The following is a 19389-nucleotide window of genomic DNA, read 5'->3' on the forward strand; positions in this document are numbered from 1 at the left end:
TTCATCTAATCTTGTCATTCGATTTCTATGGTGTTTCTCTCCATTAGGACTGGGTATTGGCTCCTACGGGTTACTCTGCCTTCTACTGTGATGGAGAATGCCTCTACCCTCTGTGTTCCTGCATGAACTCCACCACCCACACTATGATCCAACTAGTGGTCAGTATGCACTACTACACCCTCTCTCACATGAACGCTAACATTACTGGTTTCAATGGGAAAGATGGTAGATGGTTCAGACATTAATGGCAAATATAAAAAACTAAGATACCCAAGTTACTGGAGTCTACAATGGCAGACTGTTAATGTAGAGTAGGAATAGTGAGAAGTAACATTCAAGGCTGAAGCAATTATCCCCTCTAGTGGTATACTTTATACTGTACCAGGTTACTACACACTGATAATACAAAACATTGAGGACACCTGCTCTTTCCATGACATAGACTGACCAAGTGAAAGCTATGATCCCTTATTGATGTCACTTGTTGAATCCACTTCAATCAGTGTAGATGAAGGGGAGTTAAAGAACAATTTTAAAACCTTGAGAGAATTGAGACATGGATTGTGTGTGTCATTCAGAGGGTGAATGGGCAAGAAAAAAGATTTAACTGCCTTTGAACAGGGTATGGTAGTAGGTGCCAGGCGCACTGGGTTAAGTGTGGCCAAGGCTTTTGACTCTGTCAATCACCACATCCTCATCGGCAGACTAGACAGCCTTGGTTTCTCTAATGATTGCCTCGCCTGGTTCACCAACTACTTCTCTGATCGAGTTCAGTGTGTCAAATCGGAGGGTCTGTTGTCCGGGCCTCTGGCAGTCTCTATGGGGGGGCCACAGGGTTCAATTCTTGGACCGACTCTCTTCTCTGTATACATCAATGATGTCGCTCTTGCTGCTGGTGAGTCTCTGATCCACCTCTACGCAGACGACACTATTCTGTATATTTCTGGCCCTTCTTTTGACACTGTGTTAACAACCCTCCAGGCGAGCTTCAATGCCATACAACTCTCCTTCCGTGGCCTCCAATTGCTCTTAAATACAAGTAAAACTAAATGCATGCTCTTCAACCGATCGCTGCCTGCACCTGCCCGCCTGTCCAACATCACTACTCTAGACGGCTTTGACTTAGAATATGTGGACAACTACAAATACCTAGGTGTCTGGTTAGACTGTAAACTCTCCTTCCAGACTCACATCAAACATCTCCAATCCAAAGTTAAATCTAGAATTGGCTTCCTATTCCGCAACAAAGCATCCTTCACTCATGCTGCCAAACATACCCTTGTAAAACTGACCATCCTACCAATTCTCGACTTCGGTGATGTCATTTACAAAATAGCCTCCAATACCCTACTCAATAAATTGGATGCAGTCTATCATAGTGCCATCCGTTTTGTCACCAAAGCCCCTTACACTACCCACCACTGCGACCTGTACACTCTCGTTGGCTGGCCCTCGCTTCATACTCGTCGCCAAACCCACTGGCTCCAGGTCATGTACAAGACCCTGCTAGGTAAAGTCCCCCCTTATCTCAGCTCGCTGGTCACCATAGCAGCACCTACCTGTAGCACGCGCTCCAGCAGGTATATCTCTCTGGTCACCCCCAAAACCAATTCTTCCTTTGGCCGCCTCTCCTTCCAGTTCTCTGCTGCCAATGACTGGAACGAACTACAAAAATCTCTGAAACTGGAAACACTTATCACCCTCACTAGCTTTAAGCACCAGCTGTCAGAGCAGCTCATAGATTACTGCACCTGTACATAGCCCATCTATAATTTAGCCCAAACGACTACCTCTTTACCTAATGTATTCATTTATTTATTTTTGCTCCTTTGCACCCCATTATTTCTATCTCTACTTTGCACTTTCTTCCACTGCAAACCAACCATTCCAGTGTTTTTTTGTTACTTGCTATATTGTATTTACTTCGCCACCATGGCCTTTTTATATTTTTATTTTGTTTGCCTTCACCTCCCTTATCTCACTTGCTCACATTGTATATAGACTTATTTTTCACTGTATTATTGACTGTATGTTTGTTCTACTCCATGTGTAACTATGTGTTGTTGTATGTGTCGAACTGCTTTGCTTTATCTTGGCCAGGTCGCAATTGTAAATGAGAACGTGTTCACAATTTGCCTACCTGGTTAAATAAAGGTGAAATAAATAAAATAAGTGTCAAGAACTGCAACACTGCTGGTTTTTTCATGCTCAACAGTTTCCCATGTGTATCAAGAATGGTCCACCACCCAAAGGACGTCCAGCCAACTTGACACATGGGCCAGCATCCGTGTGAAACGCTTAGGGCAGCTTGTAGTCCATGCCCCGACGAATTGAGGCTGTTCTGAGGGAAAAGGGTGTGCAACTCAATATTAGGAAGATGTTCCTAATGTTTTGTGCACTCAGTGTATGTAGTCCTAAATGTTTTTAAATAGTACACTATCACAACCCACAGTACAAAACCATATAAAGTGTGGGCCTGTAGTATCTGTAAATCAACTAAACGTTTTTTTAAATTTCCATATGCAGAAAGTAAAGCATCATTGTTCATGTAATAATCTAATATTAGCATTATAACTCTAGGAAGAGGAAATGGTCATAAAATCAAATAAATGAAAAGACGGAAACCAAAATGTTTTTGAACTACAACTTGTTTTATTTAAAAATGTCAAATTCAGTGCAAAGTAATGTAGTGCATTGGTGTCTAGATCCCTGTTGGGTGGCAAAGTGTCACAAGAATCCTGTGGGGAGAGAAAACAAGAGAATACATTAAATTAATGGGTGTTAACTAATCAGGGCACAACAAAGCACTTCAAGTCCTCAATTCCTTCAAAAGAGAGAAGGAGAAAGGAGTATGGTCCCTGCAGTAGGACTACATGCTGGCCATGAGGTTCTCCAAGTGGTACTCCAGGAGGCTGGAGAGCTCAGTGACCAGAGACTCTGGGTTAAAGTACCAGGCCAGCTGCTGGCCAAACATGTCATCTAGCAGAGCCATCAGCCCGCCCTGAAGAGAACACCACACAACACATAGAAAATGGCTCTGAGTTACTAGCTAATCAAGAGGAGAGAGAAAATTAGAAATACTCCCCCTAAAATGGCATTGGAACCTGGTTAACCATGAATAAGGAAGTAAAAAGGAAGTACACTTAAGAATATGGAAGTAAAAAGAAGTAATCTCTTTACTCTTACATTGAGCAGCAGCAGGTATCTGTCAGCCTCTGGCTCCATGTTGGCAGCAGTGGGCAGGAAGGAGTACAGGAGAGCGTACAGACGCTCCACGAACCCACCAGGGTGCTAAAGGAAACAAAGGAGGAGAAAAGAGGAGAGAATAGAAGAGAAGAGGAATTTAAGTGAAACTGCTAATAGAGATATCAAAACATGTACCAGTGAGATGCTACTTACCACCATCAGGGACTTCTGAGCTGTCATTAACCCAAACAGCACCAGCTCAAAGAGGACATCTATCATGTTCACATGATGGATCTAGGACAAGAAAACACGTTTGGAGAAAATAGGAATGATTTCATATAGATCAGCTACTGTGATGTATAAAAGACATGCATGTGGAAGAACTCAGTGAGACTTGAAAGAGTTAATGAACTCACCTTTGCCTCAGCCAGCTCCCTCTCAATGTCATTCCGCTTGGAGGGGTCACTCAGGTAGTCCACAAAGTCCTTATAGGTACGGATGAACTTGGCCTCGTCCTATGACAAAGAAAAGAGCATCTTAGTGAACAGAACATATATCCCCTCAGGGACGCATTCTTTCCCTTGAAAGAGAATGAGTTAGTGAGTTACCATGTGGTTGGCCTGAACCAGTGCGCCCAGGAGGACCTTTCCCGCCACAAACAGACGGTTCCTGCTCAGGGTGGAACCAAGCAGGGTCTAGGGAAGAGGGAAGAGTTAGGGTGAGACATCTTCCTCTAGGAGACAGAACAAGAAGTCTCAGAGAGAAAAAGAAAAGTGGGTCCACTCACAGTGAAGGCCTGGCGCAGGGAGACGAGCCTCAGGGCGATGTCCTCCACTCTCTTGGTGATAAGGTAGAGGCTGTGAAAGGGAGGGAATGGAGCATGTCAACCATTAGAGTCAATGGGGGATAACAGCATTATGACCACTATCCTTCAGTATCTGACAAGCCCAGACTACACAGACATTTAGAGGAACTCACTTTAGCAGAGGAACCTCCCTCTCCTCAGGCAGCAGGTCCTCCTCCCAGCCCTACGACAACAAAACAAGCATTCAAAATCAGTGACCAATGCAATGACATAACAAACAACCGGTCAATGGAAGGATCTTAATGCTCCTAGTCAATAGTATGTGTGTGTAACGTCTGACCTCATAGCAGTTGTGGCCCTCAGGCTCTGGGTCAGTGAACTGCTGAGTGGTGGGCGTAGAGAAGGAGGCAGCCTCCGACCACGCTGAAGAGGAGAGAAGCCCGTCCAGCCCCATGTGGAGAGTGGCGTACACCACTGAGACATCAGTCTGCTGCTCAAAACACACACAACACACCTGTTTACCACACACACGTTATTAGAAAACACACCAAATCTAATGCAAAAATGTCCAGTAATGTCTAGTCTATATACATAGGAAATCATTTATTTACCTGGTAGCAGCCAAGCGTCACGTCCACAGACGTCTCGTGGCGGAGGTGAGACGCATAGTGGGTCACCCTGCCAGCCACACGCTGACAGAGAGAGAATACATGTTAAGGCCAAATGGAATAAGTGAAGAAAAGCCTAATTTAATACTATTTCAGTAGTATTTACGGCTTACCTGGATCCAAGTGATGGACTGCACTTTGGTGGCACAGTAGGGGATGCCCTCTGGACTAAGCCTGGCTGTCTCCTTGGAGATGGCCCACACCAGTTGAGTCTCCAGGCCTCTCACCCTACTCACGTGGTGCATCCTCACCACCACCTGCTGTTGAGATAAACAACAAGACAACATCAACAAAACCACTTCAGCAATTGCTGTGACACATTTCCATCAAGATCAAATGACTGACAATGTAGATTAGGATTAAAGTAGTTACAAAGACACATACCTGGGATCCCCCACGCATGTAGGTGATGATGGGGCTGATGAACTGGAAAGTTCTCCAAGCTTTAACCACCGGACCGGCATTGTTCTGCACATTACAATACATTCATGTTGGAAACCGTAAACATTGTAACCGTGATGTGACTGTGTGTGTGGGGGGGGGGGGGTCTCTTACCCTGATCACAACAGGCCCACAGTACAGGGGGCTGAACCTAATCGGAATCAACTGCCATTTGCCAGTGGCCTCCTAAAGCAGAAAGCAGACAAGAGATTTGTTTAATATCAAAGAGACACAACTTGAATATCTGGGATATTTTTCAAACATAAAATGGAGAGCCCTCCTCACCATTCACACTTGACCGCGCCTCCACAATTGCTAAAGACTGGGAGATGACGGAACATACAAGTCCGCCAGCCCGCTCAATAACGGAGGGGAGGGAAACATCCAAAGGGGCTGGAGGTGTCACACTCCCTCCTTGGCCATTTCTATCTTGGCTGAGGCAGATCGACGAGACCTCAGTAGCATATTGATTCTCCCGCTTAGGGCTCCTGCTAGAGTCAGGTCCAGGAACAGTTGAAATAGAGCTCACAGCCAGGGAGCAAGGAATGTCACTCCTTCTGTCTAAAAGCTTGATAGAGCATGAGGAGGGGCGGCTGCTGGAGGGGAGGTTGGTGTTGGTCTCTTCGCTGGAGAGTAAGGAGGAGAAAGGGGCCAAGGTCAGTTTGACAGGGATGACATGCCCACGACCTACCACAGCAGATAAGGTTCCAGAGTAGTCAGTGGCAGTAGGTGGTTTAGCAGATTGTAATTTAGCAAGTAGTGGTTTAGCAGATTGTAGTTTAGCAGGTGGTGGTTTAGCAGATTGTGGTTTAGCAGGTGGTGGTTTAGCAGATTGTGGTTTAGCAGATCGTAGTTTAGCAGGTGGTGGTTTGCCAGATTGTGGTTTAGCAGATCGTAGTTTAGCAGGTGGTGGTTTAGTAGGTGGTGGTTTAGCAGATGGTGGTTTAGCAGATGGTGGTTTAGCAGATGGTGGTTTAGCAGGTGACGGTTTAGCAGGTGACGGTTTAGCAGGTGACGGTTTAGCAGGTGACGGTTTAGCAGATGGTGGTTTATCAGATGGTGGTTTAGCACGTGATGGTTTAGCAGGTGGCGGTTTGGCAGATTGGGGCCTGGTAGAACGTGGCCAAGTAGCCAGGAGGTTCTTAGTAGAGATCTGACTGGAGGAAGAGTGTGCTCGTTCCTCACTGGACAGAGAACTGCTGCTACAACAAGTTTTGACTGGTTCTTCAATGGAGATTGGGGAGGACTTACTGTCAGGACTCTGAGTGAGACAGATCACATTGACTTTGGAGAGTAGGGAGGTACAGCTGACAGAGCCCTGGGTTGAATCTTCGTTGGTGTCTTTGCTGATGGAGAGCATACTCTCTGCATCACTTTCTGAAGCTCTCAGCCTTATAAGGTCAACCAAGGCAGGGATCAGGATGCTATTTACCTCCTCCAATACTGAGCTAGTTATGTGCCCAATCATGAGCAGCAAGTCCCTAACAGTAATCTGTATTAATGAAAACAGAAAGGTACATCAACGGAATTGATTAAGATTTACAGTATGTTGGAAATCAAAACACATGTTAATCCATATCCAAAATATTTTTAAAGTAAATATAACAAGTATACCTTTCATTTTTTGTTGTTGCAATTATTCTATATCAAATGTGTGGTCTCCATTGTTGCAACTTAATCATCTTCCTCATCTAGACTTTTTACATTTACCAAAGTGGCAAACGCATATTACATCATATCATCCAAATACAGTGGCAAGACAAAGTATATGAACCCTATTGGAATTATCTGAATTTCTGCATGAATTGGTCATAAAATTAGATTTAATCTTCATCTAAGTCACAACAACAGATTAACACATTCTGCTTAAACTAATAACACACAAATTATTGTATTTCTCTTGTCTCTACTGAATACATCATTTAAACATTCACAGTGTAAGTTGAAAAAAGTATGTGAACCCCGAGGCTAATGACTTCTCCAAAAGCTAATTGGAGTCAGCTAACCTGGAGTACAATCATTGAGACGAGATTGGAGATGTTGGTTAGAGCTGCCTGCCCTAAAAAAACTCACAAAATTTGAGTTTGCTATTCACAAGAAGCATTGTCTGATGTGAACCATGCCTCAAACAAAAGAGATCTCAGAAGACCCAAGATTAAGAATTGTTGACTTGCATAAAGCTGGAAAGGGTTACAAAAGTATCTCTAAAAGCCTTGATGTTCATCACTCCACGGTTACACAAACTGTAGATAAATGTAGAAAGTTCAGCGCTGTTCCTACTCTCCCTAGGAGTGGCCGTCCTGCAAAGATGACTGCAAGAGCACAGCGCAGAATGCTCAATGAGGTTAAGCAGAATCTTAGAGTGTTAGCTGAAGACTTAAAGAAATCTCTGGAACATCCTAACATCTCTGTTGACGAGTCTACGATACGTAAAACACTAAACAAGAATGGTGTTCATGGGAGGACACCATGGAAGAAGCCACCGACTGTCCAAATAAAAACATTGCTGCACGTTTGAAGTTTGCAAAAGAGCATCTGGATGTTCCACAGCGCTACTGGCAAAATATTCTGTGGAGAGATGAAACTAAAATTGTTGTTGTTTGAAAGGAACACACAACACTGTGTGGAGAAAACAAAAGCACAGCACACCAATATCAAAACCTCATCCCAACTGTAAAGTATGGTGAAGGGAGCATCATATCATGGTTTGGAGCTGCTTTGCTGCCTCGGGGTCTGGACAGCTAGCTATCATCAATGGAAAAATGTATTGCCAAGTTAATCAAGACATTTTGTTGGAGAATTTAAGGTTGTTCGCCAATTGAAGCTCAACAGAAGTTGGGTGATGCAACAGGACAACGACCCAAAACACCGAAGTAAATAAACAACAGAATGGCTACAACAGAAGAAAATATGCCTTCTGTAGTGGCCCAGTCAGAGTACTGACCTCAACCCGATTGAGATGCCGTGGCAGGGCCTCAAGAGAGAGCTTCACACCAGACATCCCAAGAATATTGCTAAACTGAAACAGTTTTGTAAAGAGGAATGGTATAAAATTCCTCCTGACCGTTGCGCAGGTCTGATCTGCAACTACAGAAAACGTTGAGGTTATTGCTGCCAAAGTAGGGTCAACCATTTATTAAAACCAAGGGTTCACATAAACTCAGCAAAAAAAGAAACGTCCTCTCACTGTCAACTATATTTATTTTCAGCAAACTTAACTTCTTCTTAATAGGGGGGGGCGCTGTTTTCACTTTGGGGAAAAATCGTGCCCAAATTAAACGGCTTCGTACTCTGTTCTAGATCCTACAATATACATATTATTATTACTATTGGATAGAAAACACTCTGAAGTTTCTAAAACTGTTTGAATTATATCTGTGAGTAAAACAGAAATCATTTGGCAGCAAACTTCCAGACAGGAAGTGAACATTCTGAAAAAGGGGCTCTGTGTCAGGGCCTGCCTATTCAACTGGCTTATATTTATGGATCTGTATGCACTTCATACGCCTTCCACTAGATGTCAACAGGCAGTAGAAGGTTGAATGGGTGTCTAGCTTGATGTGAGGCCGAATGAGAGCTTTTGGAGTAACAGGTCCGCTCTTTTGTCAGTAGTCAGCTGTGCACAAGGGAACCTCACATTGTCTTCTGAAATGCGTTCGGTTTACACGACGAAATGCTCCGGCTCTGATTTTATTGGATACATATGAGAAAAACATCATAAAGTAGGATTTTTCAACCGAGTTTGACCAGTTTATTCAACGTTTATTGGGACTTTTGGAATTTTTCGTTCCAGGCGCAAACATTTCTTGGACACGTGAGCTCCACATGGCTAGCCAAAGTTGCTAATTCGACAGAAGAAATGGACATTCTAAAAACAAACAACGATTTATTCTGGAACAAGGACTCCTTGCACAACATTCTGATGGAAGAACATCAAAAGTAAGACAATATTTATGATGTTATTTCGTATTTTATGTTGGCTCCAACAAGGTGGAGAATTGTAGGGCGCTGTCTCACAATATTGCATGCTGTATGTTGTACTAAAGTTATTTAAAAAAATCTAACACAGCGGTTGCATTAAGGACCAGTGTATCTTTCATTTGCTGTACAACATGTATTTTTCATAAATGTTTTATGATGAGTATTTATGTATTTCACATTGCTCTCTGTAATTATTCTGGCTGTTTGGTGCTATTTGTGATGGTGGCTGCAATGTAAAACTACAATTTATACCTCAAATATGCACATTTTCGAACAAAACATAAATGTATTGTATAACATGATGTTATAAGACTGTCATCTGATGAAGTTGTTCAAGGTTAGTGATTAATTTTATCTCTATTTGTGGGTTTTGTGAAAGCTACCTATGCGGTGGAAACATGGTGAAAACATGGCGTTGTGTGTTTGGCTATTGTGGTGAGCTAATATGAATACATATTGTGTTTTTGCTGTAAAACATTTTAAAAATCGGAAATGATGGCTGGATTCACAAGATGTTTATCTTTCATTTGCTGTATTGTACTTCTGATTTCATGAAATTATATATGTGTAAATAATTGTATGAGCATACAAGATTGAACAACTGAGACATAAACTGAATATGTGGCTAACAGAAATGGAATAATGTGTCCCTGAACAAAGGGGGGGTTCAAAATCAAAAGTAACAGTCAGTATCTGGTGTGGCCACCAGCTGCATTAAGTACTGCAGTGCATCTCCTCCTCATGGACTGCACCAGATTTGCCAGTTCTTGCTGTGAGATGTTACCCCACTCTTCCACCAAGGCACCTGCAAGTTCCAGGACATTTCTGGAGGGGATGGCCCTAGCCCTCACCCGCCGATCCAACAGGTCCCAGACGTGCTCAATGGGATTGAGATACGAGCTCTTCGCTGGCCATGGCAGAACACGGACATTCTTGTCTTGCAGGAAATCTCGCACAGGACGAGCAGTATGGCTTGTGGCATTGTCATGCTGGAGGGTCATGTCAGGATAAGCCTGCAGGAAGGGTACCACATGAGGGAGGAGGTTTTCTTCCCTGTAACGCACAGCGTTGACACTGCCTGGAATAACAACAAGCTCAGTCCGATAATGCAGTGACACACCGCCCAAGGCAATGACAGACCCTCCACCTCCAAATCGATCCCGCTCCAGAGTACAGGCATCGGTGTAACGCTCATTCCTTCGACGATAAACGCGAATCCGACCATCAACCCTGGTGAAACAAAACCATGACTCGTCAGTGAAGAGCACTTTTTGACAGTCCTGTCTGGTCCAGCGATGGTTGGTTTGTGCCCATTGGCGACGTTGTTGCCGGTTTCCTTACAACAGGCCTACAAGCCCTCAGTCCAGCCTCTCTCAGCCTATTGCGGACAGTCTGAGCACTGATGGAGGGGTTGTGCGTTCCTGGTGTAACTCGGGCAGTTGTTGTTGCCATCCTGTACCTGTCCCGCAGGTGTGATGTTTGGATGTACCAATCCTGTGGAGGTGTTGTTACACGAGGTCTGCCACTGCGAGGACGATCACCTGTCCGTCTTGTCTCCCTGTAGCGCTGTCTTAGGCATCTCACAGTACAGACATTGCAATGTATTGCCCTGGCCACATCTGCAGTCCTCATGCCTACTTACAGCATGCCTAAGGCACGTTCACACAAATGAGCAGGGACCCTGGACATTTTTCTTTTGGTGTTTTTCAGAGTCAGTAGAAAGGCCTCTTTAGTTTCCTAAGTTTTCATAACTGTGACCTTAATTGCCTATCGTCTGTAAGCTGTTAGTGTCTTAACGACCGTTCCACAAATGCATGTTCATTCATTGTTTATGGTTCATTGAACAAGCATGGGAAACAGTGTTTATACCCTTTACAATGAAGATCTGTGAAGTTATTTGGATTTATACGAATTATCTTTGAAAGACAGGGTCCTAAAAAAGGGAGGTTTATTTTTTTGCTGAGTGTACTTTTTCCACCCTGCACTGTGAATGTTTACACGGTGTGTTCAATAAAGACATGAAAAAGTAAAATTATTTGTGTGTTATTAGTTTAAGCAGACTGTGTTTGTCTATTGTTGTGACTTAGATGAAGATCAGATAACATTTTATGACCAATTTACACAGAAGTCCAGGTAATTCCAAAGGGTTCACATACTTTTTCTTGCAACTGTACTTGGATATGGATTTCCCAGGAGATGGGAGACAGGGAAGCAGTAATATGTCTACAGCCCCCAAAGAGTGAAAGCTGGGAACATGTTCATGACCAAAATGACCTACCACTGACGGGCTAGCTGAATGTGGTGAGCAGGTCGTCACAGTCGACAAGGTTCCAGAGTGATCAGAGTCACTGCTAGGTCTTTCAGTTGGTGGTCTGGCATAACGTGGTCTGGCAGTATGTAGCCTAGCAACCTCGAGGTTCTTAGTCGAGATCTGACTGGAAAGAGTGTCCATCGAGGAGGTGGAGTGTTTGAAGGGAGAGTCCATTACCAGAGGTGTGTGTGTCTCCATGCCCAGGGGTCTCCAATCTCCCATCTGGCTACCAGGCTAAGAGAGACGGGTGAGAGAGAGAGGCAAATGGATGAAGATACCAACAGAAACACTGAGGTCCTACTGCTGCTTAAGCAACTATGAGTTGATATCAGCCCTAGGAGTGCCGCTGTTCCATCCTTACCTGTCCAATCACCGACCAGCGGATTCGGCGCTCCAGGCGCAGCTCCCTGCACACTTCTCTTTCCAGCTCCTCAAGCCTGAGGCGTCGTTTCACATTCCAAGCCAGTTCGGCCAAGTGAAGGTTCTTCCCCTCTTCCATTTCACTCTGAAACCTTCACATACAAGGGAACATCAAACATGATTTACCTTCATTTTCCTACAACTCAAACTGTCCACCATATCTATTTCTTAAGTTATTGCTAGATAGGAGGTCAACGTGATTCCACACCTTTGCTTATGTTTTTTTAACACATTTGGGTAAAAGATTCTAATAACACTCACGTGTTCTTGAAGTAGTTTCTACCCTTGGCAATGAGCCATTCTCTAATATCCGTCAGTGAGATGTGGGAAGGAACCTCCCCTTGCTGCTGCAAGACTAGGAACTGCTTCAAAAGATTTTTCTGACAGAGAGAGAGAGAGATTTATTTGCACCCTTGCCCTCCACAAGTTTTTCCTGGTGTTGTCACGTGATCAGAAAACCCTTTCCCCATCCATGAGCGACAGCAAGTTACATACACAGTTGAAATAAAACGCATGGAAAGGTGTGTCTTACAATATAGCTTTTGTGTTTTTATAATTGTGCATCTAGAAAGTAGACCACTCTAACCTGCTGGGCACAGCACTGCTTCTCCCACAGCAACTGAACTGACTTGATGTAGCTACTGTAGCGATTGTACTCTTTACACGTACACAGCACCTGAAAGGGAGGAGCCACAAAAGAGCATTTTTAGAGGAAGTTCATGTGTACAAACACCCAATCCCAAATCTACCTCTAACCTCTACCCCAATATTGATTGATTTTGCCTTTATTTAACCAGGTAAGACATTAAGAACACATTCTCTTTTACAACCTGCACTAACAATGACCTTATGCACTTGTAGATTTGGATTTGTGTAAACTAAGCAAAATGGCAAACATTTCACCTAGCCATCATATTGCTTACACCTGTCCAATTTTCTCAGTTCCATATAAGTGTCACTTTAAGATTTTGGAAAGAAAAAGGAGGTTTGCCATGCCTTCTCATTTGAGGTGATGAGGCCTTGCTTCACCAGCCGCTTCTTCCTTTCCGGATGGCGGAAAAAACTCTTCAGGTGTTTGTCGTGGAGGCAGTTATAACTAACATCCATGACTCTCATGTTGGGGTCCAACAGGTCAAACCCGGGGGTCTCCTGATGGAGCTGTGGATTGTGTTTTAACAAACCTCAATGTCAGGGCAATGGATACTACAGTGGGAATGGTTGTGGAATTAGGACTGGAAATGGGAAGGAAGTCATTAAAAATATATAATTAGGTAACATTTCATTTGAAAGAAATTGAGGATCTCAGATCATTTGGAATGTCATACTATCACACTAACCTTCTCCCCCAGTTTTCCTCTGAAGAATACAGGGAATGTCCTCTCTGGGGCTTCCTGTAACCCCTACAAATACAGAGACAATCATGACAAAACTTTTTAGACGTGGGGTTTTGATAGTAGACCCCATCCCTGTCACTTGGTTTGCAATAATTCCCCCTTTTGCCAATTCACTTTGCATGAAAAATGTTGAATCAAGCTCATATCTAAAACAAATTTGTTTGATCCATTTACATTGTTAAACTATTCTTAAAGTAGTCAACTAGCCGTAGGCCTACATGATGACTGATTCTGTAGGCTACATATTCATCTCATAGACTTTCATCATCCATCTTTAGAATTATACAAATGTGAAGCGATATTAATATGAAGAACGAACAAAGCATTATCCTAGGCCTACTCACATTTTCTTGTTCTTTGCCCGCACTTTTTGAAATAGTAGGCATATTGACTAATATTGTAAACAAGTGATGTCATAACTGAAACTTGATTAAACTGCGTCTCCAGAAAAGGTAGGCCCTATGCCCCCCAAACGTCCGCTATCTGATAGACCTATGTTGTTGTACTGATATAAACACTATGAAAGGATATTGTAGCCTTAACCTATTGATATAGTCTACAGGCTTATTTATGGTGTGCCCGCTCCATAAAGCGCAGCTCCAGTTGTGCCTGGGCTTGCTGCAACAGGTGCAGTCTGTTGCCAAGCCTTCCACAGAATCATACCTCAACCCTAAAATGTGATCCACATGTATTCGATTTCGAAACTGTCAAGTTATTTGCAGTGATGGATTTAAAGCATTATCACGACTAACAGGCTGACTACACCAAATGAATTTAGAAATCTATATTATTCAATTATTGCACCCACACTGCTTGGGCACGCCAACGAGCGTCTGCATAGCAAAGGGCTAAAATAGAAGTCCGTTCTATTTCTGATGCAGATCGCACTGCAAGTCCTGCCTCTCCCATCTCCTCATTGGTTTATAGAAGCAGGTACCCACGTACCATCTCCTCATTGGTTATACCCATGTGGGTGACTGAAAAACGAACGAGGTCAGTGGCGGTAACGCACCTAATTTATGAAAGTTGCCAATCGCAATATAAAATCAAGAGAAGAAAAAGCCTGGAAGGAGGAGAGATGACTAAAACGATTCGGTTGACCGTTTTGTGTGTGAATTAATTGGTGGAGTAGAGGACCTTGGTTCACATAGGGTCATGTCTGGCGAGTCAGTGGACACGTTTCCTGCCTCGTATTGTGTTTTGGAGAAAATGGGGGCCGTATTAGCAGTAACTGCAAAAGGTTACTGTGAAACCAAGGTAAATGGCAGTAACTGAACTTAGTGCTTTTTAGCTTGGTTTCAACCTGCCCTTGGCTGCAGTTACTGCGTTTTACCTTGGTATCATATCATTTTATTCTGATAGTGATGCAATCGAACCTGTATGACACTGACTGACAGCTACACACACATACATTGCTAATCTAGGGATACAACACCATGGCACAGCATTCCCAGGGGGGAAATGATGGTTGAACTTGCTCTGAAACGCCGATATCCAGACACTGGTAAGAACCAGCTATCTAAGTAGATCTGACATCAAAATTAATTAGCTAGCTAACGAGCATAGACTAACAATGCAACCTGCTCTCATCAGATATCTGCAATTGATACTAACGTCAATTAGCCATATAATGACTTATATTCTGAAATTTCATCTGATGTCTTCTTTGAATCAGTACACCATACACACGATTTCTAGCCAGTGACAGCCACCTAGCTAAAACTGACGCGCCCCTACCAAAAGGTCAAAACCTACCTAGCTAGCATTAGCATGAAGCAATAGATTTGTGCTACATGTTCCCATAAGAGATGATCAGAAGTTTTACTAGCTTCAATCTATTATACCTATAATTCATATAATCCTTGTAGTTGTATTTTGACATTCAATGGGTTATTTGAATCTGTAACGTTACACCACACACACGATCTCTAGCCAGCTGACGGTCAGTTGGACGTGCACCCCATACTGAATTGTCAAAAGCCACGCACACTCGTTTTCCGGAAGAGCGCGCACACAGCATTGCTAGCTCATAATAATATATCTACTCACATGTTCAGGGTTTCTGGTTTTATTTTATATTCCAGTATTGCGTGACTGTCCTGGTCAGGAAAGTTAAAATCCCAAATTGTATCCATCCCCTTTGTTGGTGGCATATGTTATTAGTACAACAAGCGTTGACATGCCAAACGTGTGCTCAATGTGTCTGCTTCAGTGGCATCTTTACATGAATGCGGAAAAAACTGTTTTGCATGACTTCCACCAATCCCTGTGGTCTAGATGATTAGTATCTATGCGGATCAAAATTGCCATGTGAGGGTGTATTAGGACAGTACAACCACGTCAATACTAGGTTTTATTCCTGTCAATGTCCATCCATGCAATTTTTTTGTATTTGTAAATAAAAATGAATATGTAAGAGCCTTTTTGGGAGCAGGGGATTTACACATAACCTCAGACATGCACCCTTTTCCATACATTTTTCAGTGTAATCAATACAAAAACTGTCTACAGTCAATCATTTCAAGGCTAGGCCTATAGCGAAAGAAATTTACTTACTTTTCGGGCCTCGTCGCTGTCCATGCTACAGGTCTAGTCTACGTTGGTCTCCAAAATGAGCCGGTAAAACATCGTACTTCATCTGAGGTTGCCAAAGCTTGAATGCTACTGAATATTAAACTGGCGTAGAAATAAGAATGAAGAGAAATTCCAAAATACAATTGAAATTATTGCGTCACAATACCAGGCAGCCGTTGGCAGTGTACCCATGAGTTTACCAGTCAATTTCCAGGGTTAGAGTTCCAAGCCCATTCTATTCATTCTTATTTCTGTGAGCCCAGGACTACCCCCATTATGGTGTAATTTGCAGTCCACATCATTAAGCATAAATCATAGACCACAGACGCTGAGACGCACTATTTTGCTCAAAATATATAGATTTTACCCTTTGGTGTAAACTATACAGTACCAGTCAGAAGTTTGGATGCACCCACTCATTCAAGGGTTTTTCTTTATTATTTTTACTATTTTCTACATTGTAGAATAGTGAAGACATCAAAACTATGAAACACATATGGAATCATGTAGTAACCAAAAAAGTGTTAAACAAATCAAAATATATTTTATATTTGAGATTCTTCAAAGTAGCCACCCTTTGCCTTGATAACAGCTTTGCACACTTTTGGCATTCTATCAGCCAGCTTCACCTGGAATGCTTTTCCAACAGTCTTGAAAGAGTTCCCACATATGCTGAGCAATTGTTAGCTGGTTTTCCTTCACTCTGCGGTCCAATTAATCTCAAACCATCTCAATTGGGTTGAGGTCAGATGATTGTAGAGGCCAGGTCATCTGGTACAGCACTCCATCACTCATCTTGGTCAAATAGCCCTTACACAGCCTGGAGGTGGGTTAGGCCATTGTCCTGTTGAAAAACAAATGACACTCCCACTAAACACAAACCAGATGGGCTGGCGTATCGCTGCAGAATGCGGTGGTAGCCATGCTGGTTAAGTGTGCCTTGAACTCTAAATAAAGCAAAGCACCCCCACACCATTACACCTCCTCCTCCATGCTTCACGGTGGAAATCACACATGCAGAAATCATCCGTTCACCTACTCTGCATCTCACAAAGACACGGCCGTTGGATCCAAGAATCTCAAATCGCAGGCTGTCAAATCAAAAGGCACTCCTTCGATAAAGTTGTTTTTGACTAAAATGAAAACATGTCATTTTCACAAGGTTGTGGAGTAACATGTTCAACTACTTATTATTGGCTCGAATTTGGGTTGTGCTGTTAATTTGACAAAATTAACAACCAATGCAAGAATTTTTCACTTCTCAAACCCTGCCCTGGTCTGCTTGGTTTGTTTCGCAAGCATTCAAGAAAGTCTTGTGATGTTGCACCTCTTGGTTCAGAAATTCTGATGTAACATTAAGCCTGTTAGAAGAACGACATTTACAGGAAAAATGTACAGGAATCCTAGACTCTCAGCCTGTATCTTTGGTGCTAAGCTATCAATGCTAGTTAGCTAAGTATCTAAACCTGCTGCATCTGAAATAACTATTGTTTAACGTTAAATACAGCCTCAGTGACTGTTCAAGCAAACAACACTGGAGGCCTATTGGAAGTAATAAAAAGTATGACGTTTACAAGTAATTAAATACAAAAATATAGGCTATTTGGAAAGGACACAATGGCTGCAACTTCGGTCGGTGATGGTGGGAGTGGTTTTGCCGAATGGACCCATACGAGTTTAAACCTTGAAAAATAGAAAATGATTGAGTAACTACTCTCATTCTACAGGTTTTTAAGCATCTAGTTACAGACGTTAGACTAAGACATCCAGAGCAACACATAGCAGGGAGCTCCAATATGATCAGGAAACTAGACCGGTTCTATAGATCGCTGAAAATGACTGTCAATCATTTCTTGTATTAGTCATCTCAGGGATGGTACTTGAAAAATGTAGCAGAAGCCATTTCCGGTTTAGCTCCTCACTAAACAGTCTATAGACATGAAATCATAAAATTACACAACTGAGTAGGACAAAATAAAACCACCAAAACTCGCAATCGAAAAAAAAACTGGCAGTGAAAGCAAAGATCCAAGTCATCTACCCAAAGGTAGTAACTGCAGGCAAGAGCGAAATGGATTCAATAGGGTTGGTTGTTTGAAAAGTTAAAATGAAATACTATTTTTAAATTAGTTTTCAAATATTTTGTTCTGCTTTTAAATTAGTTCTGCTCCTTTTGTTTACAAATCTACAAACGATGAAATTGACCCCATATTTTTCCCCCAAACAATATACAATATTGTTGCATTCCCCACCCCCATAACATCATAATAAACATCAAGGGCGTTTTACTAAGACATATGCAATGAACAGGGTATGGTAGTAGGTGCCAGGCGCACCGGGTTAAGTGTGTCAAGAACTGCAACACTGCTGGTTTTTTCATGCTCAACAGTTTCCCATGTGTATCAACAAATGTCCACCACCCAAAGGACGTCCAGCCAACTTGACACACTGGCTAGCATCCTTGTGGAACGCTTAGGGCAGCTTATAGAGTCCATGCTCCGACGAATTGAGGCTGTTCTGAGGGGAAAAGGGTGTGCAACTCAATATTAGAAAGATGTTCCTAATGTTTTGTGCACTCAGTGTGTGTAGTCCTAAATGTTTTTAAATAGTACAGTATCACAACCCACAGTACAAAACCATATAAAGTGTGGGCCTGTAGTATCTGTAAATCAACTAAACATTTTTTTAAATTTCCATATGCAGAAAGTAAAGCATCATTGTTCATGTAATAATCTAATATTAGCATTATAACTTTAGGAAGAGGAAATGGTCATAAAATCAAATAAATGAAAAGACGGAAACCAAAATATTTTTGAACTACAACTTGTTTTATTTAAAAATGTCAAATTCAGTGCAAAGTAATGTAGTGCATTGGTGTCTAGATCCCTGTTGGGTGGCAAAGTGTCACAAGAATCCTGTGGGGAGAGAAAACAAGAGAATACATTAAATTAATGGGTGTTAGCTAATCAGGGTACAACAAAGCACTTCAAGTCCTCAATTCCTTCAAAAGAGAGAAGGAGAAAGGAGTATGGTCCCTGCAGTAGGACTACATACTGGCCATGAGGTTCTCCAAGTGGTACTCCAGGAGGCTGGAGAGCTCAGTGACCAGAGACTCTGGGTTAAAGTACCAGGCCAGCTGCTGGCCAAACATGTCATCTAGCAGAGCCATCAGCCCGCCCTGAAGAGAACACCACACAACACATAGAAAATGGCTCTGAGTTACTAGCTAATCAAGAGGAGAGAGAAAATTAGAAATACTCCCCTAAAATGGCATTGGAACCTGGTTAACCATGAATAAGGAAGTAAAAAGGAAGTACACTTAAGAATATGGAAGTAAAAAGAAGTAATCTCTTTACTCTTACATTGAGCAGCAGCAGGTATCTGTCAGCCTCTGGCTCCATGTTGGCAGCAGTGGGCAGGAAGGAGTACAGGAGAGCGTACAGACGCTCCACGAACCCACCAGGGTGCTAAAGGAAACAAAGGAGGAGAAAAGAGGAGAGAATAGAAGAGAAGAGGAATTTAAGTGAAACTGCTAATAGAGATATCAAAACATGTACCAGTGAGATGCTACTTACCACCATCAGGGACTTCTGAGCTGTCATTAACCCA

At 42.6% G+C, this 19389-nt stretch overlaps 1 protein-coding gene across 1 annotated transcript; it reads right to left on the reverse strand.

Moving 5' to 3' along the window:
• Window positions 1-2630: 2630 nt before the first annotated feature.
• Window positions 2631-15984, reverse strand: LOC129847114 (uncharacterized). The gene is made up of 19 exons (XM_055914920.1): window positions 15763-15984; window positions 13150-13212; window positions 12809-12970; window positions 12399-12488; window positions 12074-12192; window positions 11754-11904; window positions 11360-11626; window positions 5792-6592; window positions 5215-5286; window positions 5044-5127; window positions 4773-4919; window positions 4603-4683; window positions 4332-4481; window positions 4165-4214; window positions 3974-4043; window positions 3795-3881; window positions 3603-3701; window positions 3400-3480; window positions 2631-3291 (listed from the first exon to the last, which is right to left on the reverse strand). Exons 1-19 carry the CDS (start codon window positions 15784-15786, stop codon window positions 3109-3111), a joined length of 2781 nt encoding a protein of 926 aa, XP_055770895.1. The 5' UTR covers window positions 15787-15984; the 3' UTR covers window positions 2631-3108.
• Between the last annotated feature and the right edge of the window lie 3405 nt (window positions 15985-19389).

The sequence above is a fragment of the Salvelinus fontinalis genome, unplaced genomic scaffold (assembly GCF_029448725.1).
Source record: "Salvelinus fontinalis isolate EN_2023a unplaced genomic scaffold, ASM2944872v1 scaffold_0709, whole genome shotgun sequence".
NCBI lineage: Eukaryota > Metazoa > Chordata > Actinopteri > Salmoniformes > Salmonidae > Salvelinus > Salvelinus fontinalis.

Bases quoted from the DNA above. Each gene is read 5' to 3' on its own strand.
- LOC129847114 (XM_055914920.1), bottom strand. From the start codon at position 15,786: ATGGACAGCGACGAGGCCCGAAAA. The intron at 13,213-15,762 runs GTAAGTAAATTT...CTGTATTTGTAG, and splicing joins ACAGCGACGAGGCCCGAAAA to GGGTTACAGGAAGCCCCAGA. The intron at 5,128-5,214 runs GTAAGAGACCCC...TGTAATGTGCAG, and splicing joins GTGGGCCTGTTGTGATCAGG to AACAATGCCGGTCCGGTGGT.